The 12,428-nt window shown below is 42.8% G+C and overlaps 1 protein-coding gene across 1 annotated transcript in view; it reads left to right on the forward strand.

Moving 5' to 3' along the window:
* Positions 1-4,529: 4,529 nt before the first annotated feature.
* APCDD1 (APC down-regulated 1) overlaps positions 4,530-12,428 on the forward strand; it is a 31,343-nt gene continuing 23,444 nt past the window's right edge. The window contains exon 1 of the mRNA XM_037130806.2: positions 4,530-5,044. Within this exon, the coding sequence (XP_036986701.2) occupies positions 4,747-5,044 (298 nt within the window). The 5' untranslated portion in view covers positions 4,530-4,746. The remainder of the gene's footprint in view (positions 5,045-12,428) is intronic.

Below are 12,428 nucleotides of genomic sequence, written 5' to 3' on the forward strand. Positions count from 1 at the left end.
CCTCCCTCCCACCTCCACCCCCCCTTAGTTGTTGTCCCTGTGTCCTTCATACTTATTCCTCTAAATCCCTCCCCCTTTTCCCCTTAAATTCCCTTCCCTCTCCCCTCTGGTCGCTGTCCCCCTGTTCTCTATTTCAGTGTATTTGGTTATATTTTGCTTGCTTGTTTGGTTTGTTGTTCAGCTTCCTGTTAAAGGTGAGATCATATGGTATTTGTCTTTCAACACCTGGCTTATTTCACTGAGCATAATGCTTTCCAGTTCCATCCATGTTGTTGCAAAGGGTAGGAGCTCCTTCTTTCTTTCTGCTGTGTAGTATTCCATTGTGTAAATGTAACATAATTTTTTGATTCATTCATTTACTGATGGGCATCTAGGTTGCTTCCAACTCTTGGCTATTGTAAATTGTGCTGCTATGAACATTGGGGTGCATAGGTTCTTTGAGATTGGTGTTTCAGGGTTCTTAGGATATAATCCTAGCAGTGGAATTGCTGGGTCACAAGGCAGGCAAATTTTTAGTTGTCTGAGAAAATTCCATACCGTTTTCTATAATTACATTTTTAAAGTATATAACTCAGAAGTATGCCCTTTCCTAAGGACTCTTCAGGATAATTTTATTAGCTCTGGTTCTGAGGAAGTGCTATAAATATTTTTTCAATTTAAAATCTTTACCATTTATTAAAGTAAATCCTGCTGTGGAAAAAAATACCGAAAACACTGGCTCAGGTGCTTTCTGTATTTTGAAAATGGTGCAGAAAGGAGCATAGAGAGGATGAGGAACCATCCTGTCTGCCAGATGTTTACAGTCCTGAGAAATTACCCCAGGTCTCAGGCTTGGCACTGCCATCTGGCAACTTTAAAGAGTCTATGTATTTTTTCCTGGTGATATTTTCCCACCTCTGAGAACCCAGAGGTAGTAAAACGCTTTCAACCATACACATAGTTGAGCATGATTTGAAATTAATATTTTGATTCCTCTGACCCTCCTTAAAACTAGCATTTCTTCAAGTCACGAAAAGCCTGGACTCTCTGAAATTTCAAATGATTGGCATAATAACACACCTTTAGCTTAATTTTCACAAGGACTGCATTAGGAAACCAAATTGTGGCACAGGTGTTAAAGGACATTGGTTCTTGCACTTTCCAGGGTAACAATGCATTTGAGCTCCCTACTACTCTGGGTTCACAAAAAATTAAGAGAGCCTCCTAAGAAAATCAAGCCAAGGTCATCACTCAAGCTTTATGCCCAGTGCAGATATCCCAGAAGATTTGCTTATGATTTGGAATGACTTTGGAAAAGCAAAGAGCTGGTTTTCACTCAAAGACTGAACCAAGTATAGAGGCTCTTGGTTATGATCAGCAGTGCTCAAGGGAAAAGATCGTTTGGTAAACACTGAGAGGCCTTGTGAGCTGGTGACTGAATAGTCACTGGAGTTCCAAGTGTGCTGTGTGGCTGAGAACTCGACCTCTTTGAGTTTCTTCTTCCCCATCAATGTGACAGGAGTTGTTTATAAGTAGCCCTGAATATTGTACCAAACTTATTAATGCTGCTAAGGAAACTGTCCAGCCACCCTGGCCAGGGAGTCTTCTGCTATAACTGGGGCCTGGCTACATACACTCTTGCTCAAGACTTGGTCCTTACAAGTAGTCTGGGGAAATTCTTGGTGTGGGTTCCAGGTGGCCAGAATTGGAGTTGGAGTTTACAACTACCTTCCTGAAAATGCCTTCCTTCCAATTCTAATACTGTAAGCATATGTCCACATATAAGCACTCTAAGAAAAACGCATACTGTATTTTTCTCGTTATTTTCCAGCAGTGAGTACACTAACAGTGAACGTGAAAAGTAATGCAGAAAGTGAACCCTGAAGTTATGGTCTGCACCTTGCAGATGGGCAGAAGGTGATAAAGGCATATCTGGGAGGGGTAACTCTGTCACGACGTTGTGTTGAAGGTGGAGAACTTGAATCTGTTGACACTACATGGGGAAAACAACCTGGCAAAACAAATTTTGAACTGGTGACATCATCCTGGCTATGTTTATACCACACCAGTGAAATTAGTTGAAAAAACAAAAATTGAATCTACTTAACTGTCAAGATGACATAAATTACTGCTGGTTCTCTTCTTTTTTTTTTTAAGTAACAGAATCAAATAATTATTTAAGTAATTGTATTACCTAATTGTTCTGCTAATATGTGATAAATGGCCTTAACATTTTTCAGTAACTATCAGCCCAGTTGCTTATACACAAAAACACCATCCCTAATACTCTCTTACACTGTTTGTTTCTTTCAAATAGTCTGTGATAGACTAAAGGGCATCAAATGACTAAAAAGCCTATAAAAGCTAGACACTGCCTACCTGTATGCTTGGTGACAAGGCTAATGGTCTGCTTACACCACTAAATATGCTGTTTATATCATTTTCAACTGCCCAGCATCCATGAGGAAATCAGGTTCCTACTTTACACAGATTGATCAGGCGACATTCAAACCCACAAGTCATCATCTGCTACCCAAACCCAGTAATGGAGGCAAGCAAGAAGGAGAATGAAGTGATAAGGAACGAAGCTGACCCACAGAGATGCTTGCAGAGCAAGCCCAGCTCAAAATAATGCTCACAGCCTTATGACGACAATCTTCCTTTTTCAGGTAGGCAGGGAGTCTTTCATCTTCAAGGTTTGCAAGCACTGGCACTTGAACTCTTACAACATTCTTATGAGCTAGGCAGGTGGTGTGAGTTTTATGGTCCTTCATATTAAAGATGGAAAGAAGATAATGATGGTGGTAAAAATTAAAGCACATCAAACAGTATCAGCTCTATCACATCAAAAGATCCATGGATTTCTCTGCCAAAAAAAAAAAAAAGTGGAAACTGTCAAGTGTATTCTCATCAATTTTACTAAGTTTCACACCAATGCTAAGGTCCAACTAGTTTTGAAAGTCTAAAGTATAGGGAACTTCATCATTACATTGTTCAAAGGGGCAGAACACGCTCTTGGAAAGTCAGGCATTCTTTTTTAAGTGTTTTATTTACAAAAACATGGGAACAGTTGAGAGGACATGGGAACAGTCAAGAAAGGATGAAGGGTGGGCAGTGGGGATGGCTGGGGTGAAGAGGGACAGTGTGAGGGGACAATGAAGACAACTGTACTTGAACAATAAAAAAAGTTTAAAAAAAAGAAACATTTAAAAAATGTTCTCTTGATTCCATCTGGTCCCATGACTGCTCCTTAGCTTAGGGTGAGGAAAGGTGACATTTAGCCTAAGAGACTGAATAAACCTCATCCTGAGGGTTACAGAACGGCTGGAGGACCTATGCAGAAGAGCAACTCCAAATAAATCAGAGTCCAGGGCACTTACTTCATGCCGGCAGGGAAGACAGCACTTACCAAGGGTGGCTTGTTCCAGTATTCTGGGAAATTAAAAGAGTGGAAGTTGTTTCTGTCTTTGGGTGTTAAAAACCAAAATTGAACATTCCACCACTCCCAGGCCCACAGGACGTAAATAAACAATCAAGAGTTGGCCTGGAAGAGAGAAGACGACTCATAGAAGGGGCCTGGGTGCACTTTCTTGAGGACTGACAGGGTGTTTTTCTCTGAGATTTCTCCCATGTTTCAACAAGTCCCTTGCCTCCTGGAAGGGGTGGAGAGGGGGGAAGAAAAGGCTCTCCTGCTGCCTACACAATTGCCTTCACAGGTTGGGACCTGTGACACGGCTCCCAGGCTCCCATGCTCCCCAGGGGAGCCTAGACACTAACTTGTGATGCGGATTTTAAAACAAGTATTGTACTAATGAGGGAGCCAGGCACTGCAGCATCCTCACCCTGAGCAATTTTCCACAACTCAACTCCTCTTTTCTTCTCTCCTCTCCTCTCTCTTCTCTTCTTTCTCACACAAGGGTACACACACATAAGCACCAATCTTGCAAGCCACCTTGTTCAGACCCCACTTGAGACCCCTAACCTCGAAGCACCCACCACCCCACCCCTCCTTTTGGAACACCTTTCACAAGTGGGGCATCCACCCGTCAGCGGAACAGTGTCCCAAGCTGCCCCGAGTGGAGGCAGGGAGGTTAACGGTACGTTTTCTTTCCTTGCCGGCTGTGCTAAAGGCTATTAGCCCTTCGCAAAAGGAAGCTCCCACGGAGTAGGCAGTGGGCGAAAAAAAGGGGTTTCGAGAGTCGGAGGACTGGAGAGAGCAGACGCTTCGGGGAGAAGGCGGCTGGGAATGAGGGGAATCAGGGAAAGGAGGTGGAGGGAAGTGGTCGTCCGGATGACGGGGGTCAGAGGAGAAGGGGCAAGCGAGGAGGGGAGAGGAGGAGAAGAGAGAGGGGGAGGGGGCAGAGGGTGAGGCCGGAGAGCCAGGCGGGAGGAGAAAGGCGGTGTCCCACGCGCTCTTTCAAGTCTGCGCCCCGTCCCCCGCGGCGGCTCTGGGGGCGGTGGCGCGGCGTCGCCTCCCGGACCCCGCCCCCGGCCCCTCCTTCGCCCCGCGGCAGGGCCGCCCCGCCGGCGGCCTTAGGGAAATATGAAGAGACGCTGCAGCTGCGCTAGCGGTGGCAGCCACTGCAGCTCCGAGTGGCGCGCGTTGCCGTGGCGGCCAGGACAGGACCTGGCGAGGAAGGACACGGAGAGACCCAGAGCTCGGGGAGGGACGGGCCGGGAGCGCGAGGCCCGCCGGCGCCGACGGAGCGCGCGCCCCGCAGCCCCCGCGCCGCGCCCCCGGGGTATGGGGCAGCGTTCCGCGGCGGAATGATCGCGGGCCCGGCCGGGCCGCGAGCGAGCTGGAGCGGAGGAGCGGACCCGCCCCCGTGTCCAGGAGCCGAAGCACCAGTCCGTCTCAGCGCCGCCGCCTCCTCGTGCTGTCCTCGGCTGGAGACTAGAGGGCAGAGCGCGCGTGGCGCCGCGGCGGTTCCCGGGGAGCAGGGGCCCCTGACGGCTATCGGCTCGAGTGGTTCGGGGCGCGCGGGAGGTCCCGGAGGAGGACTGGAGATGTCCTGTCTGTGCCGCCTTCTGCTCACGTACCTGTTCCCGGCCCTGCTGCTTCACGGTGAGTACCGGAGAATGGGGGGTGGTGACTGGCCGCTCGCCTGCGCCGGAGGGTAGGATCCCGGAGAGCGGCAGAAACTTACCCGCGGAGCCAGTCTTCTTCTGGGCAGCTCCTGTCCCTGTACCGCCCAGCAGAGTCTCCCTTCTTCCTGCTCACCCCTGGAAGGGGGACTCGGCGTTTCCAAGGCTCTGAGCTCCTCTCCCCTGGCAGCGCCCAGCGCCCTTTCGCGGCTGGGGTTTTCTTTCTGGAAGGGTGCAAACGTCTCACACACAACTTTGATCTCCTGAATGGATTGCCTCAAGTCCTAGGGAAAACTTTTATCCACTGTTGGATTTTCATACTGTAGACTGTCATGAAATCGCAGGCTTTGCGATCTTGTTTTTCAAGTGTCACAGTGCAGGAGGGGCTCCTGATGTGGTCCAAGGCTTTATGGGACGGTAAAGAGAAACTATGATCATTTAAGCGGAAAAATAGCTCGCGGGTGTTTTTGTGTGCCCTTCCTAGGACTACTGTTTTTTAAAGGGTGGTGATGGGGTTCTCTCTCAAGTAGACTGGATGCAGTTTCAAGGAGTAGGGGACTTCTAATAGCCCAGGTGTGATCATTAAAACCAATATCTTAAGTTCTGCAGAACTTGACTTCTTATTTCCCTCTGGCCGTTGCTTGATCATTTTGTCTCCGCTTCATATGCCACATTTTCTCAGGAGCTCTAGTAACCTCTAACCCGGAGGACATCAGCACTTTAAGAGTTCCAGGCATTGCCTCGAGAAAAAAAAAAAAAATCAGACACTTGCCAGGGAGTCGCCAAGGCAGATTTTGTGGTAGATTGGTGTTGATCATCAGCGGGGCAGTGGCAGAACGCATGGTACTGATTCAGACGTTCGGAGTGAACTTTCCTTAATGGTGTACACCTGACTTTTGAGCAGAAAGTCTCTACTAGGACCTTGGTTCTTCTTCTTCGGTACCTACCACCACCACCCCAAACGTTCACAGATCAGATCAGTACCCTCAGAACACTCTAAAATTCTGAGTAGGACCTGCAGCCGGATAGAGCTTCAGAATGCATTGTAGATAGCAGTGAAGATCAAGCTACCCCCCACCCCCACCCCTGCAGAAGATCTAGGAAAGTTAACCTGCAAGACCTGCAGGTTAAGCTGTACAGGGCCGGGGTTTTGTTTTGTGCTTTTGGTTTGGTTTCTGTAGGCCTGCTTTAGGCAGGGGCTTGGGCAGCACAGCTCCATAGGCCTTGTGTGCATGTTGGGCTGGGCCAGACCTGCCTGATTGCCAAGGTGTATTCTGAACTCTAGTGATCCCAGACTTTAAAAGTCAGGATGGAAGGCTTGCAATTCGAGGGCCAAAGAAAGAAGGTATAATTATAGGGTTGCACTCCTAGGCCCATCTGCTTAGAATTACAGAGTAGTTTTAATCTTTGGCTGAAACATGAAACAGATCAGAGCCAATGAACAGATCAAACAGCAGCTGCCACACACACCAGAAAAAAGAGGGTGAGAGAGATGAAACAGAGAAAATTGTTCCCTTAAAAAATCTGTTGTAATATCTGTGAAGAAAAAAGATAGTATGATCAAATGAGTTTAAATTAAAAATTACTTGAAATTTGGCCAAAATAGAATTTTTTTTTACATAAAACCATTGACATTTGGGCTACAAAAATGATCCTCAGAGATGCAACCTGACCTAATTCATACTGAGTTTTTCTCCCTTCTCTGAGAAGGGGGGATGTTGTAATTATACTTTCTTCCCCACTAGTACCAGGTGGGATTTTAATAGTTGGCAGGTAACAAGAGCCCAAGTATGTCCTAGTGAGGTCTGGGTATGGCCCCAAATCTCCAAATTCAAATCTGAGTTGGCTTGAACCCCTTGGGATCAGAGATTACCCAGATCCAGCTACACCCTGTGCCAGGAGAATAGTCCAGAGAGAGAGAGCACGGGGAGGGGACAGTGTGTGCCGTGTATGGGGAGACTGTGGGACCAGATCCTGCACGCGTGTGCATGTGGGCTCACACTATGTGCATGTGTGTATGACAAAGAAGATAAAAGAGTAAAAAGCAAAGGTTTGTGAAGTTTCATTGAAGGGGGTAGATAACCCTAGAAAAAGTTACCCAATTTCAAAGTGAATCTACAATGGTAAAAAATAAAAAACATTGAAGTCCCCTGAAGATTTACTTAGGTCCTGCAGGGAATGTCCAATTCTAGGGAAGAATATAAACAGGGAATAGTTGTTCAGTATATAAATCCTTGGATTAAGAAAGGCTCGTCATAATTCATTAGGATAATGTAAAACACCAGGAAAGAATTGGGTAGTCTCCTTTTCCTCTTTTTTTTTTTTTTGCCTGATTTTTACTTGATTAAAGTAGTTTTAACAGAAAATGGGTATTAATCAACCTAACTCAGAGGAATGGCTGTGTTGTACTCTATAGCTAGGGGTTTTGCAAACATTTAAAAATTCTGCAATAATGGCTCTTGATCATATATTTTAATAGATGTCTTCAGTCTGAAGGAAATTACCTGAACTCTCCTTAGAATGGCTTAGTGATTTTTTCCAGATAGACAAGCATTTTATTTTGCTAACTGTAAGACACCATTTGTCAATGAGTGATAGTGATTGGTAGGTAAAAACATTTTTTTGGGTTATGTATATACTTATGACAAACATTAATACATTTAGTTGCAGACATCATTTAGAGTGTTACACTAAGTCACATTAATATGATTAAAAGTACACAAGGTCTTCATGAAGATTCTGTGTGAGGATACTAATATGTTTGGCATCCAGTCTCTGATCAGGTTTTTTAGTTACTTTTATTTCAACTAATTGCAAGTTATAAGTCACCTTTAGGTCCTGTTGATGAGTAAATTAAGCTTTGGCAAGACTGGACTCCATTGTTTATTTTGCTGTTTTTTAAAACTGGAAATGTAGTGCACAACTGAAATTCAAATCTGATGGCATAAAAGTATACATGTCAGCATTACTTTCTTCTTCCTCAACACCTGAAAACAGTTGCATTTTTCAACCCAAAGAAACCTATTGAATGGCATGAAGGGGTGCAGCTGGAGGATGGCCATTGTCACTGTTTTCTCTCTTAGATGAAAAGGCACAAAAGTCATTCAGCTTCAAAAACACAGATTAACTTCTGTTCATAACAGCACAGATTTAATATACGTTCACAAACAGGCATTAAATATTATTTTGTGAAATAAATTGACTTGCTTTAAACAGAAGGTTAAACAGATCTATAACTGTCATCTTCATCCTTTTTCTTCCTAAATGAGAAAAGAACTAGATATGATTGGATGACAAGACTGTGTAATTACATACTGTTTAGGGACAGGCTGATAACAACTTTAGGTAATCATTTAAAGTGAAGTATAAAACATTTAAGACTAGAAACATGAGAAGGTAGGTTAGTGATTGTATACCTCTGCTGAAAGCTTCCACAGCGGGACATGTCAATAGACTCTGCCTATAGAGTCAAGGTGGTTATAGAAGAAACTTTAGTATAAAACCTGCTGTCATCATTCAAGTGTGACTTCTCACTGTGTCAAGATTTTATATCTACATGTTGTTTATCCTCTTAAGTTGGGGAGTAAAATTATTCTGGAAGGTCACATGATAGGTATCTAGGTTAGAAAAAAGGATATAGTGTCACCCCAAATTAATTAACAGTATTCTATATTCTGTTCTGTAAAGGTTTCCCAGATTCATTCTTTCAGCTACCCATTTATTCAACAAGTATATTTATGAGAGCTTACTATGTGCAGGTATCACGGCTTGCTAGAGACAGAGGTTGTGAGGAGAAACAGTCTCCCTTTCCTGAAGAATATCTGGGGCTGAGGAAGAAAAGCTTATTGCAGAGGATGTCGCCTTGTGGTTGATTGCAGCATTTCCTCTGCTGGGAGACCCAGCACGCCACACACACACTACACACATACTACACACATGCACAAACGCACCACACAATATGCACACACTGCACATGCACACAGCTGTGCTGAAGATCATGGATATAGCAGCAGCAGTCAGTTACAAACCCAACATGCAAATTTAGCAATCAGTGATTCAGCCTCAGTGTCTAGCCTGGAGACTGTGGTATTAGAAGAAAAAGACATAGAAAATTATTCTGTGTTTGACTGAAGTCAAATGGGGCCAGGAATTTGAAATCTTGACTTCATTGTATTTCTCATAAAAAGAAAATATCTCTAGACATGAAGCTTTAAAGATTGGCAAAAGCAGCTGTCTTTGCTTTTATCTAAAACAATAATGGAAATGAAAACAAGAGCTTCGTAAGCACAGGTACCCATACTGCAGTAAAACCCAGTATGTCTGCAACACATACGTGCTTTTACTCCAAACCATGAAAAGCTGTGCAGGAGTCCGTCCACTTCAAAGCACACATTTACAGTAATGACTGCTCATTTAATTGGTCACGGCAATTTCATGGCCAAGTAATTACCTGCATTTGATTTAATCAGTCTCATTTTATCTGCTTCAAGTTTGTAAGTATCACACCAGTTCTAACTTGAGAATATTTTCTCACTCTGATTATCAAGGACTGCAATGCCACATTACGTAAAGTACAGAAATGTGCAAAATAAGCTAGAAAAGAATCATTTAAAACTTTCTCTCCAGAGACAATTATTGTTAATATTTTGACATTATAGTTATTTATCCTTTTTTAGTTGCTTTTTATTCTTTTTATAGGCAGGAAAGTACAAATATACATATAGACTAACATGATCAAAGATTAGTTTTCAAAGTGTGCTTGAAAATTGTTTCTTTCCCAACTAATTTTACATTTTATTATGTATAATGTGATTTGGAACTTTTGGTTGTCAATTTAGACAGACAGGTGAAAAACTGCAGAATATATCAAGAAAAATTGGGGGTGTAGACATGGAGTATCCGGGCCTTTCGCTTTTCCTATCCCATGTAAAAACAGTGGTCCATGCCTAAATGATAACCTCACCCATAGTAGGCTCTCAGCTGTTGAGTGAATGAATAGTAACTTTCAAATGGCAAACAGTCACTGTACCACTTTTCTCTCCCACTCCTTTTATCTTTCTGTTTGGTCCCATCAATGCACTACGTTGCTTTTGGAGGGTACCACGAGTTTAGAAATAAGCTTTGCTGCTGATAACCATAGTAGAAGTACTACATTTGTCCCTGTTGAAAATTGTGCTAAGGACTACGTTCTGAATGCACAATCTGGCCAATTTAGTGACATAAACAGTTGCCTTGTTACATAGGCTTTGTATTTAGGATGTAAATCTCTGCATAAATGGTCAACCCTACATGCCACCATTATTTAGGAAATCTGTTTTTTTATCTGATAGCATTGGGAGTTTTCACTCTCTGAAGAGTAGATCATTTCAATGATGATAGTAATTAAGATCATTCTTCAGTCTTTAGGATTACTCTTGTGGAGTAATTTATTCCTTTGGAGTAAATCATTCATACATATACACACACACACAAATACACACTCACACACATGCTTGTGCAGGCGCACACATGCTCCAGTTCTCTGGAAGTAGTAATCTATAAATTGTAACCTAAAGCCTTTAGCAATTGATTTGTGTTCAATTGGTAAATGGGTGAACAGGTGAACACTTTCCTACTAGAGTTTACTTTTTTCCCCTCCCACACCTACTTAGCATATTATTTGTTATAGTAATTTATCTGGGCCCAGGCCATGGACCCTTGATGTTAGAGACCATTTTATATTGAAATTATTTCGATAATCTCCTTATTCAGCATTCCACTGGGCTGGGAACAGTGCTATGAAGAGCTTCTGGTTTCGCTGGGATCGTGGACTGGCTTTTTAAGTAACACTTTACATTAAAGTATAGTTCTCCACTTACTCCTTTTTATACCTGTATCATAACTACCATTTGATAAATGCATAAAGTGGATTGTCAGGTGTTATACAAACTTTAGTTATTACAATTATTATAATTTTTACTTTGCACAGGAAAAAGAGGCACATATTAGATTACTTAACCTAAGGCTACCTTGAAAACTGGAAACACATAGCTGCTTTCTTACTGTATAGTGGTTGTTTGATCCTTAAGATTCCGTTTTCCTTGGATTCATTTACAGCAGAATCTCAATAAGTAGGAACCCAATTAATTAATTAGTCTTCTCAATTAACCAAAACATCTGGAATCCTCAGTTAACCAAAATGTTGATGTTATTTGTGTGTGTACTCACACATACATACTTTGTTACTCTTGTTGTATAGGAAAAATAAGAGGAAGAAAACCTCTCACAGCTTAAATAGAGCTGTTACCTGTTCATTCCAGTACCTCTGTCTCTAAAGTACCATCTTGGGGCAGTGAAGTTCCTAATAAGGACCTTGAGTCATGCTAAGTACCAAACTCATCTGAGACAGATCATCAAGACATACAATGGCAGGGTTTTCAACAACCGAATACTGTAATTAGTCAGCACTTCCAATAATGCAAAAAATCCAATGAAGTAGAGGTTTTAAAAAGTTATTATAGATAATAAGCACATTTATTATTATAATAATAGGTATATTCAGGCAGGAACTATCATTGTAGTTAGTTTCCATACTTGATGAATTGCATTGCTAAGTACCAGGATGCTTAGATTACACAATTTAAGAGGTATTAAAATAGTACATATAAATATTTTACAATAATTTCTCTTCAGATGTAGTTCTAAGTTAATAGAAGTTTCCACTTTTCTACTTCCCTTCTTTCTTTCCCTTCTTCCTGTCTTACTTTTCTTTTAATATAATGTCTTTAACACCTCTCCCGACAACATGCAGAAGATGGTCAGTACTGTTCCAAGACTGCAAAAAAGATTTGCTTCTCTTTGTTGAAAGCAGTTCCCTTCTTTTATCTTTTTTACTTATTCAGGCAAAATGGTACACTGAACCATTGTAGAAACTTCATAATTCAACTTTATCCTTCTGATCTGCTTCCCATCCCTTCAAAAAAGGGAAAATCTAGCTTTTCAAGTGTAGTTCTTATCGTGCCGTCATACTGCTTAAAATCTCTCAGCAGTTCCTCTTCACCTTTCCAGTTAAAGTCATACTCAGTATGACACAAAACGCATTCTTCACCAGGACCCTACCACTCTTTTGCTGCTCCAATGTCCTCGTTCATACCCATCCCCCACCACCCAGTCCTCTCCAGCTCCTCCTACACAGATCTCTCCTGCCTGCCTCCTTGTGTTTGTACTGTATGCTCTGCCTAGGTCACTTCCATTCGGTTTTCAAGGGCTAGGTACCCTTCTATGAAGCCCAACAAGGAGAATTCAGAGCCTGCTTTTGTCCCTGTGTGTCCCTCTACAAGCCCATCTGAGGCCTGGTTTCTCACACAACTGAGACTTCCTTAAAC

Source organism: Artibeus jamaicensis, unplaced genomic scaffold (assembly GCF_021234435.1).
Source record: "Artibeus jamaicensis isolate MK-2021 breed Jamaican fruit bat unplaced genomic scaffold, CSHL_Jam_final contig_511, whole genome shotgun sequence".
Lineage (NCBI taxonomy): Eukaryota > Metazoa > Chordata > Mammalia > Chiroptera > Phyllostomidae > Artibeus > Artibeus jamaicensis.